This window comes from Semicossyphus pulcher, unplaced genomic scaffold (genome assembly GCF_022749685.1).
Source record: "Semicossyphus pulcher isolate SPU_LCO1_2020_fin unplaced genomic scaffold, fSemPul1.0.p SCAF_8, whole genome shotgun sequence".
NCBI lineage: Eukaryota > Metazoa > Chordata > Actinopteri > Labriformes > Labridae > Semicossyphus > Semicossyphus pulcher.
In genome coordinates this window covers 4,406,198-4,430,167 of record NW_027211759.1, presented here as the reverse complement: position 1 = coordinate 4,430,167, position 23,970 = coordinate 4,406,198, and the positions used below count along the sequence as shown (strand labels likewise).

At 41.3% G+C, this 23,970-nt stretch overlaps 2 protein-coding genes and 1 non-coding gene across 3 annotated transcripts in view; all 3 read right to left on the bottom strand.

Annotated features, from left to right (window-relative positions):
• Positions 1-62: 62 nt before the first annotated feature.
• rps13 (ribosomal protein S13) lies at positions 63-3,230 on the bottom strand. The gene is made up of 6 exons (XM_069686157.1): positions 3,185-3,230; positions 2,613-2,661; positions 2,428-2,506; positions 1,246-1,415; positions 751-851; positions 63-139 (listed from the first exon to the last, which is right to left on the bottom strand). The coding sequence occupies exons 1-6, from the start codon at positions 3,205-3,207 to the stop codon at positions 106-108; spliced, it is 456 nt and encodes a 151-aa protein (XP_069542258.1). The 5' UTR covers positions 3,208-3,230; the 3' UTR covers positions 63-105.
• Positions 390-519, bottom strand: LOC138613713 (small nucleolar RNA SNORA19). Its single transcript, XR_011309846.1, has one exon. It is a non-coding gene; the product is annotated as a small nucleolar RNA SNORA19 (small nucleolar RNA).
• Positions 3,231-4,399: 1,169 nt separating the features above from the next.
• The window catches only part of pik3c2a (phosphatidylinositol-4-phosphate 3-kinase, catalytic subunit type 2 alpha), a 52,399-nt gene continuing 32,828 nt past the window's right edge, over positions 4,400-23,970 (bottom strand). The window contains exons 12-33 of the mRNA XM_069685954.1: positions 21,008-21,130; positions 20,722-20,889; positions 20,329-20,446; positions 19,531-19,670; positions 16,931-17,122; positions 16,596-16,689; positions 16,377-16,471; positions 15,937-16,117; positions 15,743-15,847; positions 14,790-14,882; positions 14,398-14,527; positions 12,924-13,060; positions 12,215-12,384; positions 10,987-11,143; positions 9,229-9,338; positions 8,502-8,709; positions 8,294-8,418; positions 7,834-7,951; positions 7,652-7,733; positions 6,910-7,016; positions 6,674-6,799; positions 4,400-6,154 (exon numbers count right to left, since the gene is read on the bottom strand). Of these exons, the coding sequence (XP_069542055.1) occupies positions 5,972-6,154; positions 6,674-6,799; positions 6,910-7,016; positions 7,652-7,733; positions 7,834-7,951; positions 8,294-8,418; positions 8,502-8,709; positions 9,229-9,338; positions 10,987-11,143; positions 12,215-12,384; positions 12,924-13,060; positions 14,398-14,527; positions 14,790-14,882; positions 15,743-15,847; positions 15,937-16,117; positions 16,377-16,471; positions 16,596-16,689; positions 16,931-17,122; positions 19,531-19,670; positions 20,329-20,446; positions 20,722-20,889; positions 21,008-21,130 (2,962 nt within the window). The 3' untranslated portion in view covers positions 4,400-5,971. The remainder of the gene's footprint in view (positions 6,155-6,673; positions 6,800-6,909; positions 7,017-7,651; positions 7,734-7,833; positions 7,952-8,293; positions 8,419-8,501; positions 8,710-9,228; positions 9,339-10,986; positions 11,144-12,214; positions 12,385-12,923; positions 13,061-14,397; positions 14,528-14,789; positions 14,883-15,742; positions 15,848-15,936; positions 16,118-16,376; positions 16,472-16,595; positions 16,690-16,930; positions 17,123-19,530; positions 19,671-20,328; positions 20,447-20,721; positions 20,890-21,007; positions 21,131-23,970) is intronic.

Sequence of the window (23,970 nt, the reverse complement as noted above, 5' to 3'; positions counted from 1 at the left end):
TTAAAAAAAAAAAATTAAGAATCATGGGTCTATAAAACAAAATAAATAAAAAAACACAACAATTTCCAATTTCAAATCGTTTTATTAATCCAAAAAGTGTGTGGTTTATGCCACCAGAGCAGAAGCTGTGGAGGACTCACTGTAAACAGAAAGAAGACATACCATTAGAGGGCGCACTTCTACATAAGGCAAAAAAAAAAAATGTTATATCAAATCTATGTTGTCCATCCTAACTGTCAGTATTTAGAGTTCATTTTTCTATAATCAGTTTGACCAATTATTCAAATACTAGCATGTAAGTTCAATGAATCAGAATTGACTCAATAGTAGCAGTAGGTCAAATGTTTAAATGTAAATGCACACAGTAGAAAACATGAAATGTATGATCTTATTGTATGAAGGGGACTGGCAGAGGTGGCACATGTAGCCACTCTGTTAATTTACCTCCAGCTTTTTCTAGCACAACAGAAATATCACAACTCTCAATAAAAGGGAAGAGCAGGACAATGATTTGTGCAATCAACAGATTCAACGCATATAGCCCACATGCAGACACTGAGTTCATGTTTCATTTTAACATAACTGAATTTTAAAAAGAAAATAATCCACATGATCTTAATAACTGAACGTGGTAGGTTGTAAACCCCTCAGCCACATAGATAACCAACCAATATCTTTGTACTGGCTAACTTTCTTTTCAAACCCAAATATAAGAAGGAAAAAGCTTCCCAAAGCAGATCCAATACGTACTACTTCCAGTTGGGGGCCAGTACTCTCTTGGTCTTGTAGTAACGGGCCAGCCTGTGGATCCTGCTCTCGATGAGAATCAGGCGGAACTTGGCATCTTTGTCCTTTAAGTACAATAACAAAATGATATGGTTATAAAGTGTAATAAATATGTGCATCTGGCATCAACTCACATAAAACCCAAAAAGTGCCAACAAAACATCTTCTCCTTGAGCAATTTGCCATTTTTTTTATAAAACCTGTATTCAAGTCAAATGTATTTTATTTCATAATTGCATCCTCAGATTTTAATAACCATGTAACAGCTGGCTTATCCGAGTTAGTTTGGAAAACGTGGTGGAGTTTAGAAAATAACAGTTGCTATATAATATACCTCCTCACAACTCAGTATTACACAAATGTAAATGGCTGACTTTTCTAATAATAAAAACAGCAGCTGCACCAGATGGCACTCAAACTTGAAAATGAACATCAGTACTGGTCTCAATATTAATATACCTTTCTGTTTCTCTCCAGATGCTTCCTGACTGCCACAGCCTTCTTGATGAGGTGGTAGAGATCCTCGGGCAGGTCAGGGGCCAGACCCTTGGACTTGAGGATCCTCAGGATCTTGTTGCCAGTGACAAAACGCACTTGGGCCACACCATGGGAGTCCCTCAGGATCACACCTAGACAAGGTCACAAACAGGATTGAAGCTTCGACATTTACAAACAGTTTGCTTTGTACATTTACTAGGCCAGCTTTCTTATGGACAAAAAAAGAAACAGCTGGAAGCAACAGGTATACTTGGTGCATCATCTACATCCTCCATCTAAACTAAGCAAAGAGATGCACAATGTTGAAAAAGAGAAACTGCTCAAAGGTCAGTAGCAAAATGGTTAATGAACCAGATGAAGGTTAGACAAGTCAAGTTGAGGTGGTGACGAGCAACAATACATTTCTTAAAAACTAAATACAGATACAAGTTGTTGGCCTAAAAGAGACATTTAACATGTTTTTTTATGAAGGGGGGACTTTTCACAGATACCAGTGTCCAGTGAAAATCATGCAAGTAGAGAACTACAACTTTAACGCAACAGTTAACACTAAACTGCCTGCAGAAGTCCTCAAAATATTCAATAACAAACCACTTAGGGATGTTTCCAACTAAATTAAATCTATTCTGTTGAATTAGTGAAGGGCTGTCGCAGCAATTACATATATACTGAGCCTCTAACTGCCAATAGGTTTTTATGGTATTGAAGGATAATGACAAGTAAAATAAGTAACTTTGTATTGACAAAGGTCCCTTATGGTCTACAAGACCTGTGAAGCACTTGTCAAGAAAGTCCCCCTTTAATTTACCAAAAGCAATGAGAAATGTACTAAAACTTAAATCACATATTAAATGTAATATAATTGATTTATTTAAAAAACACAACCATTTTGATACAATTGTTGCCAATTTAACAGCTTTGTTATGACACACTGTATGAAATAAGAAATACGCTAGCTCTGCAATCAACAATCTTCTCAGCTAATTCTGCAGAAGTTGAATTTTGTAGACGTGTTAGATGGTATTCACTCACTCATAAGAAATAATTTACTGTTAGTGGTCATGTTAAGTATTCCACACAAACAAGCAATTAAGATAGAATAGTTGGTTTCTGGACTTACAGTACATTCACAGGAACACTTACCGATCTGAGAGGGGGTCAGGCCCTTTTTGGCCAGCTTAAAGATCTGCTCTTTGACATCGTCAGATGTGAGCTTCAGCCACTGCAAGTAATGATTCAATAATTAGAAACTGAACGTGTCGGTCAAGAGATATTTTTGCTTCTGTCAAATTGAGGGGCTGAATCACATTTCTGTAAAATATACTCACAGTGGGAACACTACGCCTGTAAGGCAGAGCTGACTGGGACAAGCCCTTTCTGTAGGATAGAAATACAACTAGTTAGACACCTCGGCAGTTGAACATATTAACAAACACGCAAACATAAGTGTCATGTTTAAAAGCAATGAGGGAAAGTTATTCAGCTTCTGCAGACTGTGGTACTAAATGAGGGTTGCTAGGCCGGCTAATGCTAGCGTTACAATCGTGGCAGAGGTTCATCCTAAAACTCACAAGTAAAATTGTTACGTTGCAACGATTTGTTTTTTATCAGACAACGCGGGAGATATTACATTAGGGACGTTAACGTCTTTCTATTACTGTCATACTTGGAAGCCACGGCAAAATCGTGGTAAGCAGTCACTGCTAATGGCTAATGCTAACTAGTTGTTGGATGTCGATTTGAGGGTCCGTATTTGTAAGTTATTTTCTCACTTCAGGGTTGAATTAAACAGCTACATTTTGTCCTCGGCCACCCATAACATGTTCACAAGCTTTAACAGACCTTCAAAATTATCGAAAGATATGTTTTTTGAATTTTAAACGATAAAAAGAGAGCTCACCCGGGAGCGTGCATGCGACCCATGATGGCGGTAGAGGAAGAGAGGCCGCACACGCGACAGAAAATGGTATTTTGCGCTTGCGTCGGAAATGACGCAAAAACGTAAGGACAGACGTTTTAGACGCCGCACAACGCATTCAAGACGTTGAAACAGTTTTAAAACTCAAACATAAATGCACGCAGCGTCTGCTAAAAGCTAAAAAAAGACATAAATTATCAAACGGATAAATGCATGTTCTCATATACGGATACATTGGACTTGTAGCGAAGTATTAGGAGCATTTTTATTCCAAAATTTGATGTTCTTTTACTCATTCTAAAGATGATAAAATCTGTTTTTACTCTTGTTAGAGGATGCTGAATAGTCACAAAAGCTCCTCTGTGTTTTTTACCATACATATTTCAGATAATTATGAACTTAGTTAAAACCTTACAATCTAACAAAATAATAACAAAATTATTTTATTAGTCTTGCTGAGATAAAATACCACTTTAGGGGACCTAGTCCCAGGGGCCCTACAATTCACTGTGTAGAAGAGTTTTTGTTCTGTGGATGTTAAAGTCTCCAAACCTATTTGTAAACCCACACTCAATTTAGGGCTGCTTATGTATGCATATCTCTTGTAACTTCCAACAGATGAGGAACAGTTGGCAGAGTAGTGTTTATGTCTCTTGGTAATACATAATTCAGGTATTTTTCTTACCTACGTTAGTCACTGATACCATTCAAACTTCTAACAGCAGCATTGTTTCAATTTCATAGATGGAGCAGCTGTAGCTACTTTGGTATGGAGATGTTGTGGTTTGCTATCCAGCTAGATCTTTCTGCATCACATGTCAAAATGTCCTTTGTCCAGACAAGAGACCCTAAATTATTGGAAAAAATTGAAGTTGCTACTGTGTCTATGTGTGCCCCGGAACCATGTTTAAAACTGAACCTTAAATCTCAACTTTTCTTCCATTCTGCACAAAATATAATCATGACAGCCATGAAAGAGCCAACCTCACACCTGCTTTAATTAAGGTTTACACCTGCCAACCAAAGTAATGTACCTGGTGTGATGGAATACGAGACTTATTTGTTACACTCAAGTTATAAAACTACTAAATTTGATTAAAATAAGGCAGTCCAAAAAGGCAATGTAGTATTTCAGCATTTCATGCTATTCACAGATACCCAATACATTTTATATACAAGAAAAAACATCACATCATATTTGTTCCAAAAACATTTAATTTGCTTTAGGAAAGAGGGATTACAGTACACACTGATCCATTCGGGTTACAGGTCACCAATTAAGAATAAATAACTGGCCATGTTAATACAAACTCTGCTTGCTTTCTTTGTACAGTCACTAAAAGAGTGGATCAAGTCACTAATATTCATAGTGTGAGAGTTGCTCTTTGATCACAAATAACTTGTAGATCTCTTAAAAAAACCTTTTCAGATAAATTCATCTTAATTTCTTTATTAAACATTAACAACAATTTATAGTTAGCGAGTGGAAGGAGAAGCAGCTAATCTCTTGTACAGGATCTTGTTCCCTTTTTTGTGAAGATGTTTAAAGTTGCCTTTGCAGCGCTGATCTTTATTCAGCCTCCTCAACATTCAGAATGTTTTCTCACTTAAATATCATAAGACCTGGCTGGATCTGGACTTCACTGGCAGGTTAAGGTAGGAGTATTTTACCCAGTTTCGGCTTCATTGCACCACTGTTAGGCACTGGGAGTGAGTGTGGTATTGCTGCCTGAGCTGAAAAAGCCTCACATCCAGACTCCAGAGTCCATAAAATGCATTGTGAAAAGTCTGAATTGTGGTTTTGAACCACATGAAGGAAACACTGAACTGACTTAAGATCAGCGTTTTTTGGGCAACCATAATCTCTTCATCCAGAGCACAGACAAGAGTGTTTTCCAAAGCTTATGATACAATTTCCCCTTTAAGGTGTGCTGTGTGAAAAAAGTCAAGTAATACGATGAAAGAGAGACCTGGTAGTGTGCATTTAGTGGCAGTCCACTGTTACAAAATAAACCTGACCTGCTCTGGAAGAACTTATGATATAGCTTTACAGAATATAGATTTTTCTTTAATAAGGACATATCAGATTGTTAATAAAATATATATAGCAATAAGGCCAAGTTGAGCATTAAAAGAGATTGTGAGCACAAACAAAGGCACCCTGTTCAGCTCCCGACTCGGGAGAGTGGTTTGATTTGCCGTCCCTCTCGTTACTTTTGGCACATTCTTGGGGAATCATAAGGTCACTGTTGATTTCCTGGAATCTGGTGTGTTGGACTACTCTACCCAGAAGTGTCTGCTGCAAAGCAGGAAATCCTGATGCCTCCTATTTCTCTATATAGAAAATAAACAAAGGAATAAGTAAAAATGAGCCCCTTTCTATTCCTTAAAAAATAAATGTGTCAATCTATATATACTCTTCTGAAAGTAAGCTGTTTTGGTCCTCTAATATCAAAATGTACAAAACATTACAGCTCTTCGTTATAGTTTAGGAAAAAGAGAGACAACATAAGTGGAGATTGTTTGTCACAGAAACAATCTTGATTAGTTCAAAAGGGAAAGAGGAGAAAAAGAGCGAAGAATGGAGAGCAGGCTCCACTCTCAGGGTGTGTGAGTCTGCCTGTTCTGTCGTCCTCTGAGGGTGCGTCTGGAGGAGTTTTTAAGTCTGCATTCATGTCATATGGGAATAACCTTTCCCATACGAGGTGAATGCAGCTCTAGTCTGGAAAGGAGCAGTCGTTCCAAACTTCGGCACAGGCAGGAGGGAGGTTAGAAGTAGGGAACGGCCGTAAGCTTGTACCACTTGACCGTCTCCTTGCTGAGGTCAAAGTCTTTGAGTCTGAGCGTGATGCCGCCCAGGAAGTAGTTCTCACGCAGCGACTCGGCACTGAGCACGCTCAGCTGAAGCTCACGCAGGCCCAGGGTTTCCTTGCTGTAGCCGCTGTACACCAACTGTGGGAAGGAGGAGGGAGAGGGGATGAAAGAGTCTGCCATGAATAAACTAGATAACAGAATGGTTCATGATTCTTGCATTGGTGCCTTTAAGTGGGGCAGTTTTTTCTGTGTTCAAGAGAACCTTGTATATTTTCTGAATCGTTCACTATTTGTTACGTTTGGCGACATTTTCAGAAATGAAAGAGGCCATGGAAGTACATTTTTTGGTAGTTGGCATTTAATATATCTTCATTTTAATAGTGTAGTTTTTCTTCAGGATTATTTTTACGTCTGAGGAAATGGCGATACTCCTAACTGGCTAATCTTTTTCCTCTGTCATTATGCTTTTGCATTTCCTGCATTACATTACCGTCTTGCTCACGAGTCTTTTCGTCTCCACTGTTCTCACAACTTCTGGAACTTGAAGTGTGTTGTGTAAAAAACATCCAATTTGGTCTAATGAGTCTCATTTAAGGCAGTGGGTACAGTAAACATAAAAAATCTATAAAGGTAGGCAGACATTTTGTGTTTCCTAACCATCTCATTGAAAGTCGGGTTCCTGGTTTTCCTCGAGATCTTCGTCTTGCGTTTGGAGGTCTTGTGTGGATCTGGAAGCAGGTAGGTTTTCACATATGGGTTGGGATCTGTTCCGTCTTCAGAAACCTGAATGGGAGCAGATAAATTAATATGATGTCAGGAGATAAAGACACAAAAAATAACTAACTGTGAAGGCATCAACTTATTATATGTATAAAATTCATGGCTGTGTTTACCAGATCTCTGATGTGCATGACCATGATGAAGAGGTTGCTGTTTCTGTAGGAGATGGAGAGTTTCACTTCTCCTTCCACTCGACCAGAAGTGGGACTCAGCGGAGGCTCTGAAACAATCAGGCAACACACATCACATTTATTAAAGGGCCATGTCGCTGATTTTCAACCTCAGTCATATCATGCCATTATGAGGAGCTAATGCCATAATGGTAAAATGGGCCTTGGAAAACCTCCACCAGTCTACGTAAAACGCATCATCTGGCGGAGGCCAGGGAGCTCGCTAAACTACACGTCCTCAATCTAGGACGCCCGCCTTTTATGTCATGTCGTGTTCAAAATCGTCAGGTTTGAAATGTAGACTGCAGACCTGAAGATTTTTTAGACGATCCACCGTTATATTCTCGTCGTATATCGGATTCTGTACCGCTCTGAGCTGTTGCCTGCAGCAAAACGAAACGATAGTATTTCACTCCAGCGTCTCTCACTGGGCCGTTCCTTTCAGAGGGAGGGGCGCAATGCATGCTGGGTGTTGTAGGAATGTAGAATGGGCGAAACCACGAGCTGTTTGTACAACTTTCTTCACAGCTATGGCGCCGATTTCAAATATTATTGCTTCTATCAATTTCAGAGAACACCAGCTTTGAGTGACAGGTGAAAACAAAGCCTTTTCTTTAGGGTAGACAATCTTTTAGTTTTAACAAACCAACTGTGCAGGATGAGATTGAAAAGATCAGGTGTGTACCTGGTGCTTTGGGTGTGGCATCTAAACCCTCCGTCTTGTCATCCCGTGCGATTGGGTGAAAGAAGGTGTAGATCAGGTCGCACTAGAACCAGAGAAGGAGAATGATTCATAGAGTGATAAAGAACACTAACATTGTCTTATAGAGTTCACTGATTAGTCAGTATTTGCATGTGTATGTGTACCTGGTTGACCTCTGCGGAGCTCCTCATCAGGTTGTGGACGTAGTTGTTGAGCTCAAACTTCCTCTTGGCTGCTACTTCTTTGATGTGAGTGCGACCGAGCACCATCTTGTTTGGGAAACTGGAGAGAAGGAGAGGGTTATTTACTATTCCACTAGAACTGATGCAACTCTCCTCGGTGTTATTGTTCTGAGGCTGCATAGCAACACAAGTTTATAGAGGGAAAGGTAAGCTGGCAATGGGTTTAGAGATGTGAAGGAGAGATTCTCTCTTGCCAAAACATGCCAAGTAACATGCTAATCACTCAGGGATCCTTTGTGTTAGGTTGACAGACACTTCACAAAACAATCTGCGCCTGTCAGCATCTAAACACGGACGCTTATTGGATATTTTGGAGCAATTCCAAAACTATTATTGTACCTTCGAGTCATTTAGAGCACAGGTTTGAAATTCAGTGCCTTACCCTGGCAGCTTCCAGAGGGGGAAGAGGATGGTGAGTTTGTTGTGGAGCTCCTGAAACTCATCGAAAGTGCGGAAGACAAACTGGGGCTCGTTCTGACCCTCCCTCAGGAGCCTCACAACATACGTCTACACAGAGAGGAAAGGGAGACAGCCAATGTCAGAATGTTTCCAGTTTCCAGAGGGATGTAGAAATTGGTAAAGAAACTCACATAGTGCTTATCAGGGTTGTATCTCTTCTGGAAGGAGAAGATGGAGGCGTGGAGGATGCGTCCCTCCTGTTTCAGAGTGTAAGTCTTGGGGGAGAAAGACAGGATGGGCTCGTCGTTGGCTGGCAGGCCGGAGAACCGGAGCTGGGCGAGGTTGTGGATAAAGAAGTTGAACTTGGTGGCCACACTGCCCAGACTGGACTCTATCAGCCTGCAGAGGAGGAGGAGGAGGAGGATGTAGGGGAAGTTAGAGAGAGAGATGTAGGTGGAGGAGAAACAATTACCAATATAGTGTTTTGTTTTTGACCTTTGATTGTACACACAGTTTCAGACGTAACTCTTTTTGTCAACAATCTTATCAGACAGGTCTCACAAAGTTCCTCCTGATACTTGTTTTTGTGTGTCGGGAGGTTTTGTTGTGACACGGCTTCTTTCCTTTTCCTTCACTTGTCTTTATTGCCACCTGGTGGATTTTGAGTTTTTTGCAGCCACAAACAAAACCTTGAACTTACTCAAAATAACACATCTAACCAAACAGCAGCTCTGCACATGTGACTACTTTAGAGGAGAACAAATCTTCTAGAGTTCTTGATTTTACCTGTTTTTGTAATGCTTCCAGTTCTGAGGATGTTTCAGACTTTACTACATTTAACCAACATTAATCTCTTTATTGAAACAGACGTTAGACTGATTCGTATCGGTGCTTGCAGAACTGAAGTGAATGCATTACCTTGTGAAGAAGATGGTTGCCTCAGCGTCTGTGTTGTGGGGCTGCAGAGCATCAAACACATACTTCAGATCCTGAGAGCCGGTCAGCTCTGGGAGGCCCGAGGAGGTCATCTACACGGAAACACAAATATACTGTTATAGGAGTTGTTCATTTACAAACTAGCTTTGCTTATTTTATCAATAATTCATTTTGTACAGTAACATTATGTTATAAGGTTTACACATACTATATATAAGAATAGACTTAGGGCTACGTCTATATAAAAGCATGCTTATCTATGGACAATGATTCTAGCCAGAGAATTTCCAAATGCAGTGGAATACAGCAAAGAACATGTGTGGTTGCGTGTGTGCGGTTCTGAAATAACAAGAGAGAAAATATCTTCAAATTATATTCTTCTCTTCATTTGCAGTGATACATCTCAAATCTGTCAACAATTCTGGGTTCAAAGCTTTTTCTATATTTTACACCCAATATTCAGAGAACCACAGTTACATAGTAACCGAGCTTTAACTCGCAATTAAGGTAGCGCACCTGTTGGCACAGCGATAATTATACAAACAGAAACGGGAAAAATACACAAAGGTAGACTGTGGTAAAATGCTAACGGAGAATAAACCTACTTTTAAGTTAAAGACGCATAAGCAAGTTCTCACCTTCTTCATTCACACACAGATCAAACGGGAGAAGTTAAAGGGGGTTAACTGTCTGTGCTGATGAACTAAACTGCAACGTCACTGAACTGAAACTGATGCTGGCAATGTGTGTATCCGTGAGCTCCTCAGTGCTTACACCAGTCATCCGGGAGCGTGCACAGGTGCTTTTGAACAATACGGTTTATTAAAAGCACCAAACAACAGCACAATAATGTCATAAAACTGCTGTCATTTAAAATACAACATTTTTGGTTTTAGGTGTCAGATAATAAGCTAAGCTTATGATGACATTGATTTAATTTTCTCTAATTGCCTTTTACAGTTTTGGTTTGTTTGTAAGCACCTTGTTATTTAAAAAAGGCCAACAGCAGACATTTTGCTGTCACAGCCGTGTGTAGTATAAACATACTTTTCCAGGACAACAGTGAAGCACTGATTTATCATGAAGTCAAAACTGCTGTGTTTGCATACCTGGTGATTTGGCCTCTAGCAGGTGCAAAAGAAATAGTTCAGCTACACAAGGAGCACACTTTCACAAGAGGCCATAAATACTGACAAAGAAGAAGAAGGTAGAAACATGCAGCAAGAACAGGTATCTAGAACAGCTGCATTCCAACTACAGCTGCTGCACTTAGCAGCACAGCATCTATATTGTTAATCTGATAATTATACTTGTAAAATATCCAAGAAAATAATCCCCTAAAGGGGTCTAGCTCCACATTCTGCAATTTAACGATATGCTGCTTTTCTCTGTTTTTTATCGCGATGAAGTCAATGTCTTTCCAACTTTGGGAGATGATGAGATATTTTATGACACTCTCTAAAACAAAAAAATAATAAGAATAATGTCATAAAGGTTCTATAATGTAAAGGCTTGTTGATTATTAAATAACTGTTAGTTGAAACCTTAACTACTACAACCAAAGGCAAACTCACATGTGAAAGACTGTGCTGTACTCCTCTTTGTAAAGTATGTGTGTATATAAAGAACTTTTTTGTGTCCACACCTACAGTATGTGCGTGTGTGTGTGTGTGAGTGTGTGTGTGTGTGTGTGTGTGCGTGTGTGTGTGTGTGTGTGTGTGGGGGGGGGTTTCGTCTCACCAGTGACAACAGGTTGAGGAAAAGCCCGGAGTGCTTGCGGATGAGGTTGTAGGCCTGGCAACACAAGTCTACAAACAGCTGGAAACGACTGGTGGGACGCTCGCCTCCGTTGATCACGTACGCCATGTCAGAGGTCAGGACGAACGGAGCTCGGTCCCTGATGGGAAAGAAGGAGAGAGCATTTAAACCCAGCTTCTGAAGAGGGAATGAAGTGGTGGATGAAGAGTCTTTGGTTTAAATCCTAATTGGGAAAGTGAATGAGCCTCCTTCTCCAAAACACTAAACTACCGCAGGTGCATATTTAGTGGAGATGCTCAGAGGCCAAAAACTAAGGCTGTTGTTAGAGGGCAGCACATCTGGACAGATCTCGGCTGTGAACGAGTGCAGTGTGCGAGTAAAAACCAGGCCATGATCGTAAACAAACATTCATCCTACTCCTCGAGTTCAAGGACTTAAAGGAATTGTGGGAGATTGACCTGCTGATGAGCTTGCCAAAGAAAAAGAGGAGCCTTCTTTAAATTATTTCCTCTGAAGGCCCATTGTCAACATCGTTTTATTGCCTTTTTACTGTAGTACATAATGTAACCAAAAGGCCAAAGTACTTTATGATACTGTGTTACTGGAATCAGCTGGTGCAGGATCTTTATTATCTATTAACTACCTGGTAATGAAAGCAAAAATGGAACAGGCAGCAGGCATCTGACACACCTTTAGGGAATAATCTTGAAACCCTGATAGCGCCAAAGCATGTTTTATCTGACAAGCCCACATGCAAACACAAACACGTGCAGGCGTTGTTCACCATTAACAGGAAGCTATTTTCATAGCTCATCAGCTATCAGGGGCTTAAAAGGCGTGTACAGCCATGAAACTGGGAAAATGAGAAGACTTATGTAGGTTTTCTTAGTAGGTGTGGCTAAATGGCTCAACGGCGCCCCCTACAATTTTTCAAAAATTCAGCCCCCGCAGCACGTTAAACCTAGACTTATGAAATTTGGTACAGATATGTATCATACCTAGACCTACAAAAAAGCCTCTGGGACCAATATTGTAAAACAAACAGGAAGTCCACCATTTTTATTTTTGTTGTCAAAAACCAGTGTATTTTGCACCATTTCCAGGGGTCATACTTTAACGAACTCCTCCTAAGGCTTACATCCGATCCACCTGACATTTAGTGTGGGGCTAGATTAGACCTGAGAGAGACATCAGCAAATCTGATAGTCACCTCTTGAAGCTGCCAAACATCTGGGCGTGTCCCAGGAACTTCCCAAAGTCGATGTGGAACATGTGACCAGTGGAGCGCAGCATAATGTTGTCATTATGGCGATCACAGATGCCCAGGAGGTAAGTTGCCACACAGCATCCTGCACACGAGTAGATGAAGTTCTCTGATGCCTAAAAAGAGGAAGGAAAACAAAAGTCTTTAGGTTTTGTTGGTTGGCTGTAGAGCAAGAGCTGCATGATGTAATGTTATAATGACAGATTTTGTTAGGGAGGTCAGAACCTGAATGCTTTAAAAGGAAAAGAAGTTGCTGACTCAAGTATTCCCGACTTTTCCAGATGTTTCAAGTAAAAACAGAACTTCCTAAATTATTTCGCAGACTTTCCAAACTAAAAAAAGCACTGTAGCTGCAGCCTCATAAACAGCAGTACTCCAGGTTTGCATGTATCTAATGACAAGTTTATATCTGTGTGCTGCTGAAGTTCAGGGTCAGACTTTGTGCAGTAGATGTGTCAGGTCAGAGGTCAGGAGTTGGGAGTAAGGTTTCACATTTACAGGTGTCAAAGGTCACAAAGTTGTACAACTGCTATAAACTGCTAAGAGTTCACTTGCTGTGTGTTTTTAACTCCTTTGCTGCCGTGTCATTCTGTCAAAGTTTACGTCATAAGACTTTAAAATGCAGCTCAGTCGTGAGTACTCAGTGTGCTTCTACCTTCTCATACTCGTCCTCAGCAGGGTTGTACTTGCGGAGCCACTCTGCCAGTGGTTTGTCCTTGAAGGATCCGGTGACGCCGTACTCCACCTGGATCTTTCTCAGGGTGTCGGAGGACGGCACCAGCTCCACCATGCCTAAACAACACATCACAACCTTTATTAACACAATGAAAAATTATTGTATTGGCAAGGATGATAAGAATATGTACTGTAGTCATAACCTTGACATTGCAACAAGTCTACTTGTGAATCCTAATCAGCTCTTAAAGGTTTATAAAAAGTCGGTTCTGATCACAGGTTGATGAAATAAAATGCCTGTATTCAGCATTTCTTAACTCAGTCAAGAGCGTATGTCTTCTTTCCATGGCCATGTTGTATTTAATCACAGACAGGTGCTGTTTGAAAATGTTTGTTGAGTACAGTGTTTCAACAATATGTTTCTGCAAAGATGGCATAAATAAAGGTCGACTTCATTTGAGTGTGTCTGACCCTATCTACACTCTTGATGTGTCTTCGATGGACAGGATTGATATCAGATTTTTTAAAGTGTAAATGCATCCAAGAAAGCTTTTAGGAAAGAAATTAAACTGCTAAACCACATCTGGAGAAAGGAGTTAGATCCTGTGAGTTGATAACACTTTTCTCCTGTTTAAGCTTCATGAATAAGATTTATATTTATGTCTGTGTTAGGTTATGGATAATTGTACCCTGTAATAAAACTCCTTGTGTAGTAACTAAACCACCAATCTCAGAACTCATCTTCTATAGTCTGACGGTGATAAAGCCTCTGGGAGCAACAGAGAACCATCAGTAACAACAAGGACTTCCAGCCAAGACTTCCTTTTCAGAGCGCTGAACTGTTTACAGTCCAGTTAGCAGCTGGAGAAGCGACCGTGTGTTCAGATTTAAAGTGAAGTGAAATTCTCCCCTCCAGATATGTCTGCTAAATAAACACCATTATTTTTGGTTCATTAAATCCCCCCGTAGGAGCGCCCGTTCATCTGTTTGTGCTGAGTCTCAGTGTCACTGTAAACAGTTAGTTACTCAGAGGCTGCACTCTGGCTCCTGACTCCTCTGACTTCAGCGGGATGAAGCAGAAAAATAAACAGATTTCTTGTGATCGACTTTAATTAACGGATCTTCAGTTTGCTGAAAGAACAACATCATGATGCAGATTAGGAACATCAGAATCAACATCAAAGTCAACATGAAGCTTTGTCAGGTCTGTCCTCAAGAGGAGAAGAAAACTACTTAAAATGAGAAGTTTGTTGAACGGAGGTCGGAGCCATCATTTATGATGCATTCGAGGAAGTCAGGAGTCAAGTGAATTACCGGCTCCTTCTGGACCAATCAGAAGAGACCCATATATATGGCTGAGAGCAAATGACAGTGTCTTCTGGACTTTATCTGTTAAAAGAAACTTGTAATGACGGGTGTTGATGGAGCCTCTGTTTTTGTTGCTTGACTGTTACCTTTATCCTTTCCGGTGGAGATGCATTTGAAGTTGACAATGCGGAGGTCCAGCCCCTCCTGCAGCCAGATGCGGTCCATGATGCGGATCATCTGAAGCGCTAACATGTCCTGCCTCAGATCTTCTCCAACCTTAAACACAAACAAACAAACAAACAAACAGGGGGACAAATGACAACAACATTCTGCAATTTTGTTGTTACTACCTGGATTTTACTTCAGCCACCAGGGGGCGCAGTGTTCAGATGAGTGGCATGTAAACAACAGTGGCTACAACAAGTACAACAATGTATCTGATGACAGCTGCCCAGTTTAAACTTAGTGGAGTGCGTGTCAAAGATACTTTATAACCAGGTATGTCAGCACATTACAGGTCTGTGTGTGGGCGCCATACCTTGAACATAACATTGATCTCTTCTCCCAGTGGGTCGGCGTTGACCAGGGCCAGCTTGAGAGGAACTGCGTTGGAGTTGAAGAAGGAGCAGGCCTACACACACAAACAGATGATTTCATCTTCTACACCACAGCATGCTGTAATGTTGTTTTTCAGTTTCAGCTTCACAACAGGATCCAATCACGTCTTTCCTTGTTGTTTATATCTCTGATTTATGTGGAGCTATGTTTTTTAAAGTCAAGCCAGGTACTGTATGACATCACATGCTTCTCGAAAAGAGTCACCATCAAAGAAGAAGAGGCAATAACATTATGTTGGATAAAAAATATAGAATGTCACGTCTGGATCATATTAAAAAAGAGATACACTACAGTCACATAAAACAAGGCTCTACATTTACTTACATACAACACAATAAGTGCCTTAATCAAAGCCTGAGGTGTGCAAAATGATGGCCATGTAACCACGGTGATTCACCAGGCAGGAAGTAATCCTCTACTTATGTATTAAAGTACATGCTTATAGAGTATATGTCATATTTTTCAGAATATATGCAGCATGCATGTGTTAAATATTTTGGTTAAACTGAAGCTTAATGAGCATATTGCAACAATGGTTTGAACCACAGGTTTTACAGAGAACATTTCCTGACCAAAAGTTCAGTTGAGGTTTTTCTTATTCTCCTGATTATGGTTATTTTTTGGGCATTTTCAGCCTTAAACAGACAGAGATGACTAAACATAGACAGCAAACACATGGGTGAGAGAGAGGGGATGACATGCAGTGAATGGCCTGGGTTGTAATCGAACCAGTGTGGTGAGAAAGGAGAAAAGATTTACCTGCTACAATTATTAAAAATAGCTTAATATGGCAGAACTTGATTGGGTTAGAGTTACTAGCCATACTGCTCATCATTCATGGTCTATGTGTGTGTGTGTTTGTGAGTGTGTTACCTTGATGTTTAGCTCTTTGGCCACCAGACTCGGGCTGAGCGGCATTCTGCAGCTGTTCCTCTGGAAAAAGTTCTGAACGTTTTCAAGTCCCTCCTGCAGCGCCACCTGAACGCACACACACAAATATGCTTAACACGCACCCACAATAGGAAGTAAAACGCATTATAACAGTTAGATCACAACCACACACAAACCTGGCGTGTAGATCCCCCGGCTTGTCTGACCCTCTCCGCCACAGCTCCCAGGAGGGTCACCAGGTTAGACTGTTTCTCGAGCTCTGCCCTCAGCTTGGCTCCGCACAGGCACAGCAGAGCCCCCAGCACTCGCTCATAGCGCTGTCCCCAGGCAGGATCCTGCACAGCGTCTTTCAGCAGCCTGCAGCCATTAACACAACAGGTAACCCACTATTTATACACTATCCACAGAGAGCCTTAGCAGTGGAATCATACATCAAAAACCATAACTAATAACATGGTAGTTTAAGTATCTTTATCTTTCTTAAACAACACTTTTCTTCAGGTTTTCAGTGTTTTCACTTCAGCACCTTTCAGACTTTTGCAACAATTCGTTTTAGATATTTTTCGGGAAACAGCTAAGACACCTGGTTCCTGTTTCATTGCTGCTGTGGACTCACCAGTAGAGGTAGTGGGCAATGTTGATGTTGCCTTGTGCTCTGGACAGCAGGAACATGACGAGGGCGTTCTTTAGGTGACACTCAAACTTTAATGCCTGGAAGGGGGGGAAATAGAATATAGATGTTAAATAATAGATGAATGAAAGAGAGTAAATGAAAGTGAATGAACAGTGAACATGTGACGATGCATGACTTAGAGTATTCTTAAAGTGCCTGTACCTGTACTAACTGTGGGAGGTAGTCAGCAAGCTCGTCATCACTGCTCTTCTCAATCCAACTAACAGCCACACTCCTCACTTCTGTATCTGCAAACCTGCACACACAAAATATATGACAAGGACTCAGGAGTTAACAAAGAGACACCTTTCCACACCTTCTTTGGCTTCACCAAAAGAAACATTTAAACACACATCAGTTTGACAAGTAACTAAAATCACAAACTAAAAATAGAGTTCATGAGATCCAATTTATGTCAGAAATTGTATGATGTCTAAAGGATCCGTGGTGCCATAAACAAGTGTGGGTTTATGTATGTACAGTTAATATATGCATACTTTGCTTCCAGCATCTCCAGCGCAGTGACGGGGGGCAGAGGGGGCCAGTGGTGCAGCAGGGAGTGGATGTGAGCGATGCTGGCCCAGTCCCAGCTGGGCACACTGGCCAGCACCTTGGGGAGGCTGCTGGGGTGGTCCCTCCGACAGTGCAGCCTGTGGTCCCATAGAAGCTGGTGATCTGCCCGCTTTAGCCTGGAGGAAATGGATGAAAATGGATGGGATGGTAAATATATTTTATATAAAAAAATATACAGCTCCAAATGTTCCTTAAATCAGCATCTCTCTCTTCATGTCATGGCCAGCCCGATCCAGATGTGAACCCGATTTAAACATGAACTTGTTTTCTTTGCTTTACTCGAGCTCTGAAAAACATCTTTTTTGCATCTTTTGGTTTTCTTAACCAGTCGTCATTTTCTGCAAATAAAAGACCTGATGAGAATATTTGATTTGGAGGTAGGAGAAATGTTGTTTACAATAAAACAAAACACAAACATATAAATAGTAGAACCAGAGAAAAACACATTTTTGCAGTGGTCTCTTCATTTTTTTCCAAGCTGTATATAAATAAAGACATAAAGAACCCCCAAAAACTGTGTTTTATTTTACTTCATTTGTTCTGTTCAGTATCTATTGTCTGATTTGTCCATCATATTTAACCAACTCAAACTTTAGACACTTCCTAAACAGACAGATATATAAAAAAATAAACGAGAGGAAAGTGTTGAAAGGACTTCCAGGGAGCAGTTTACTTGGCAGGATCAACAATGATGGTTAAAACAGAAAAGAGCGTTTAAAGAGAATCACACAAAAGCAAAGGAAGTGAAGCTGACATTAACGTGATTGTTAAGTCACTACTGATAATAATCTCAGAAAAACTGATAAAAAGCACAGACAATTGGTTGAATTTAGCCAACTCAATAACTAAAAAACTTAATAATATCAAGACATACAACCCCTGTTGTTAGGACTCCTGTAATCTTCAGTAAAGTGTGTAGGAGCCAATTCCTTAGTTTGTATTTATCCCATTCCTTACTTATATGTTTACAAATGTTTACTAATGATTTTTAGCATGCGTAACCCAGCAGGTCAGCTCGGGCTCATAAGGAACGGTGCTGCAGCCTAGTGGTGCGGCTGACTGAAAGCATACAGTCTTATAACCTTGAGCAGCTTGCATGACCTCCCCATCGCATTGTTATTTAGTTTATATTCTCGTTTCCTTTATGTAACACTCTTTGAAGTTGTTAGAAATAAACAAGTGTCTTTTGATTTTTAATCGTGTGTGGACATTCCCTTTTTTCTCAAGCAAGTTACACAAGTGTTTTACAATATCAGTCGGCCTCAGAGTGACCTACATCAATGGACTACATAAAGGATATCGTGTTCACTACAGTGTACGATCTTGTAAATGTGGAAAACATTATCCTGACCAAACAAATAAACCGAATACAATAACTTTAGGACCCTTAAGAGTCATATACCATTCATGGCAAACTAGGAAACACAATCCCTGCTTCAAGTCTGACATTTCTTGGCTCTTGTCCTAAAGTGCCTCAAGAGTCTAAAAACATTATTTTCTCATTAAGGGACTGATGCAGTATCACACACAGCGGAACAACACACGACAGATGAGTGAAACTACAGCCCCACAAGTCTAGTGGAGGCTGGAGGAATGAATGGGGCAGGACAGAAAGCAGGCGGTGAGGCAGCCCAGTGAGAGAGCGCTCTGTGCTAAAAGACCGGTTGAGTCTCATGGATGTTGGCAGTGTGGAGGAGATTTGGCTGGCAGCAGGCATAAGAGAGCATTTAGCTGGGCCTGCAGCAGCTGGAAGAGAACAGACACGCTGGAGGAGACAACATACAGGCGTTTATGGGGGAAACTGAGTCTGGCAAAGTCAGTGGCATCTTTTAAAATCTCTTCTTAAATCTAGTAAGTCCAACGGATTTTGGGTGGTCTGAGAGACGGCCAAAAAGCTGAGGGAAAAAATGCACCTAGAAATACAGTTTCTGCGCTTGCTGTTAAACTCTCCTCGTGCAGAGTATTGTACATCGACAAAGAGCCACACCAGCTGTCAAAGGTCAGCAGTTGTTGAAGAACATAGAATCAAAACTTTAAAGTCTACGCAGCTTCTAAAAGTGTGGTTTTAATATTTTGAAAAGGTAAAGTGTATTCCATGGTTGGTAGATTTGTTACCTTGCACCCAAACTAGTTTTCATCTATGACAAACACTCCTACTATTACAACCTTAGAGATGTTGTCTGGCATACAAGACCTTAGGCTTATTTTCTGCACAGCTGTAAGCTGCAAAGAAGAATATCATTTCAGGTTTTGTTACATTTCTGTCTCCTGCCGATGGATGTTGAGAAGTTATTACACCTTCCAGCAGTTGTCTGTTTTGCACATCAACCACAGCTACATTAACACCCCCTCTGATGTCAGGGCTATCATTTGAAATCATTGCTTCAGGCCAAATTTCCCTCACAAACTCTTTGAAGTGATATGACAGAAACGGCAGAGTAGTAGTAAGAAATGCTGTGAGAACTACTCTCATATTGCAATCTCTGCTTTGTGGAAGTTAAAACACGGGGTAAGACTCTCCTACCCGAAATTAGAAGCTCTGCTGCAGATTTTCTCCAGTTTACGACGCAGATCAGGGTCCAGCTCTTCCACTGTTGGCTCGGGGCTGGGAGTTTCCTTAGGTCCCACGTATAAAACATCCACAGCTGAGTTGGGGAAGTCCACCTGAGGGAAACACAAATGTCCACAGTCAGGATCAGATTACTCCTCTTTTCATAAAAACTTTGACTGTTTTATAAGTAAAGAAAAGACAGAACAAAAAATGGCTCCGAATCAAAACTACAAGTTGGCAAAGTTACAGTTTGACAGGAACTGGCATTATCAAAACCATAGTACCATTTTCACTACTTAACTTCCAGGAAACCCACTTCTACCATTGTTACAATAACTATAAGATTTTAGTGCAATAGTTATTTACATATAGCAATAGTTGTAGCAATCGTAATCCATCCATCCACTCATCTATTTTCCTCTGCTTATCCAGGATCGGCTAGGAAAGCCCAGACGTCCCTCTCCCTAATAACATTTTCAAGCTCCTCCTGGGGGATCCCGAGGTGTTCCCAGGCCAGGTGGGATATATAATCCCTCCAGCGAGCTCCGGCTCTGCCCCGGGGTCTCCTCCCAGTTGGACGTGCCCGGAAAACCTCCACAGGGAGGCGCCCAGGAGGCATCCTAATCAGATGCCCGAACCAGGCCGGATGTCTGAGCTCCTTACCCGTCACCACTACCATAGGTGAGGGTTGGAAGGGACTTCTGCTTTTAATGCAACATGACTACTCACAACACGAATGCTACTTGTACAGATGTTAGAACCACCACCCACCTGTAGTACTATCCTCTCTGCGGGTACCCTCTTGCGGCTGCCTGTAGAGCCGCCGGCAGCAGCAGCTCCCTGGGCGGACGTCCACAGACACAACAACCTGCTGCCTCTGGCGAGCACCCTGCAAAAAACACAGCCAGCAATGAACAACAACAAGATGCAAAAACAACAATCACAGGAAACAATCTTATTAACTGCGGCAATGATGTAATTTCATGAAGCGATTGCTAATTGATCAATGTGAAAAATTGATAAAGCATGGACTTGATTAAACTCTCAGGCATTGCTGTTTTAGAACAGTTTCCCATCTAAGTGATTTTTTAAAATTAAGTTGGACTACCACTCAAATGACACGCACAAACATCGAGCCACCACCAGCTGCTCCTTCCTCCTCACCTTCTGAAGTCAAAGAGGGGCATAGAAACTTTGCCCAGCTGCTCCGGAGCTTTCCTCTGTTTGTTGGAGTCTGGGGAGCCGCTGGCGTTCTGGTTCAGCACCCCGAACAGAGTCAGGCTCAGTATGGACTCCAGTGGGAGAACGGCTACAGCTATGGGGAAGTTTATCCTGCCAGAGATGAGGACAGTGTTAAAGCATGGAAGGGCAGCACATGTAGTATGTCGCTTTTGTTGTTAAAAGGGAAATTTATGAAAGCTAAGGAGACGGGAAGAGAAAGATTACTCACAGTTCGTCCCATTTGATGTGGTAGAAGAAGCTCTTGTATGTGCCCACTCTCTTGGACTGGACTGGTTTAAACAGGTTCTTGCCGTTGTGGGTGAGGGAACACATCAGGAAGTACTTCTCATAACTGCAACAAAACAATAACAAATTAGGAATAGCTACTGGCTGATCAGAGGCTCTGTCAGACGCCAGGAGATTTGACAAAAGGTCGATAAGTGAATGCTCATTTGTTGCTTAGATACGGACATTAAAAAGTACTGTAAAAGGACAGTGACACATGTCACTTTAAAGCACTTTTGTGTACGTATAAATAGAAATGTTTCATTGAAGTTATAATCTCGAAGATCTCAGTTTCGTTCTCTTTGGCGACACCTGTGGCGATAAACGGTAACTCCGGGAGCACACTTCCCAGATATCCAGACAGTGCTGCATGTGTGACGTCCACGGTTGGCTCCGGTTGTAACTCTTGATTTTCCTGGCTGACGGTCGCTTTCCTTTTCAGACTGTTTGCTTCATCTGAGCGTCGAGTTTGTTTCTTTTTCTTTGGATTTTCACTTCTTGTTGAAGTTGTATCTGTAGTCATCCATCTTTTCTTTGTTTGTTCAGCCATAGTAGATTACTGTTTACTCGCAACACTTGCAAAGAGTGGAAAAGCAGACACTTAGCTCCGCCTACCCTCTCTGGCAGACCAACCACTGCTGGCTGATGGAAAACGCGTCACTAACTGGGCGCTGCTTGTGATTTTTTTCCGCAAAAGTCGCCACAGACATCCAGACTGTAATACTGCAAATGCAAAGGCTTTCATCAGTGGGCCATAGGCTCAATCACCATGTGTTACCTCATTGGGCGATAGAAAGTGACTCAACAGACATTTATTTATATTAAAATCTTCAAGATTATCACTTTAAGTCGGTTTCTAATTTATGACACTATACAGTGAGTATGTATGCTTCCCAATAACCTGCAAATGCAATAGCAACTCATAGGCATACAAAAAGAGGCAGCAGCAGCAGCATTCCTCAACAAGACTTTCCCACTGACTAATACTGCCTAGTAACAGTATTATTAGGCCCTGAACACCAACACAGCTGTTTTGAATTTTTATGATTAGACCACATTGATTCTCAGCTCGACTTTTCTAAGACCCCTTTTTAACTTGTATTTATCCATGGAAGCTACAATGTACCTGCACAAACACACCTGAGAGGAGGAATTATAGGGACACGTTATGGAAAACAAGTGTGAGGATGGAGCATGGTGGAGAAGGGGATATAAGACAATAGGAGTGATGCAACCACCTTTATAGTTATTATGTTGCACAAATATGCACTTGAAAAAGTCTAGTACAACCATGTAGGACAGTAAGGAAGAAGTGTCAATATCTATCAAGCATGGTCGATATTCCCAACACAAAGCTGGGAAAAGGTCTCATCAGGCAACAGTGAATGTGTGTATATACAGTACTTAAACCTTTATACAAATAGATGTCCATGCAATCGTAAATACATGAAAACACATTTGAAAAACAACACAACACCTCTAATAATCACAATTAAATAAAACATTTCCTCTGTTTAAATTGTATGTAAAGATAAGAGGCAGACAGGGATATTTATTTTCATGTGATGACACAAAGTATCCGGCAGCTCCTGTTAGCCACAGCAAAAACTTAAATGTGTTAGTTACAGCTACATATGTAAGTCTCTTAAAAAAACAACCACATTAGTAACAAGTTTTCACTACTACAGGCTCGATCCGCTGCTCAGTGCCATCTGTGTTGGCAGCTCCACCGCTAGTCATGGTGTCTCAATATGCTGACAGTGCCTCGGCATACACTGAAGCTCCAGATGGATGACACATGAGCCACAACAACGCCAAACGCTCAGACCTCAATAAGGGAGCTTTACAGTGACACCACAACACAACAACAGATATGCTCAGCTATTAATGTTGGCCCGGGGGGATACTGTACTCGCTGTGTCCCTCTGGCCTCGGGTTGTGAGGAGCTAAATATTTCTGGACGTGCTTTTGGAATGGCTGTCATTGCAGCAATGTTTGGTGCTGGCTTAAAATAGCTGCTAGAAGAGGCCGTGCTGGAGTAAATAGGCCTGTTATTAAGCAGTTCCTCTCTTCATGAAAGTGTCACGGGCCAACAAGAACATTACCATGGAAGGAGGGGGCTGCATTACACAGATTTAAAAGGGAATCCATCTTAAAGTCAGGGTTACAGTTCCTTCATATTTTCCATTTCACTTTGATTTAAATTCCTAACCACACATGGCCTTTGTCTGCATGCATCATGATGCATACTGACTGTGCTTCAGCACTAAAACTAACCCTCTATCTATAGCTCCGACTGAATGTGACAATGTTTTTTTCCCATGACAGCCTAGACTACCTGGGAGGTCCTTTCAAGTCTCGAGCCCTCCCTCTTTTCTTACCTTCACTTTACCTTTCTGTGTTTCTAGCGCGCTCACAGCTAGCCAACTCTCTGTGGAAGGGCTCGTCTGAAATGAACTGATCCTGGTCACTGACGCGTGACGGAGCCGGGAACGGAAAATTTGGCTCAGCTCAGTTCCAGACACACGCAGGAGATAAAGTCCGGGTGAAACAGGACACTGGCATGGAAAAATAAGACATGGGGAGCAACACAGGAGCCGTTTGTTTAGTAGGAGAAAACAAGACTAGCTGCTGTGACAACACAGCCTGCAGGACTCCCCGCGGTCCGAGCTGCTTACCAATAAATACTTACTGAATGAGCTTATTATAGACACAAAGACATGTTTTTAACCATCATTTTGGTGGTTGCTTATGAATGTAAGCCTTCTCTGTTATTCACATTAAAAATAAAGTGTGTATAATTCTCAACTGCCTCCTTTCTTTCTTTATGGCTCCACTGTGCAGAAGTACAATCAAGTGAAAGGTGGGTGGCACTAATAACAGTGAACAAGTGGGAGATCATACAAG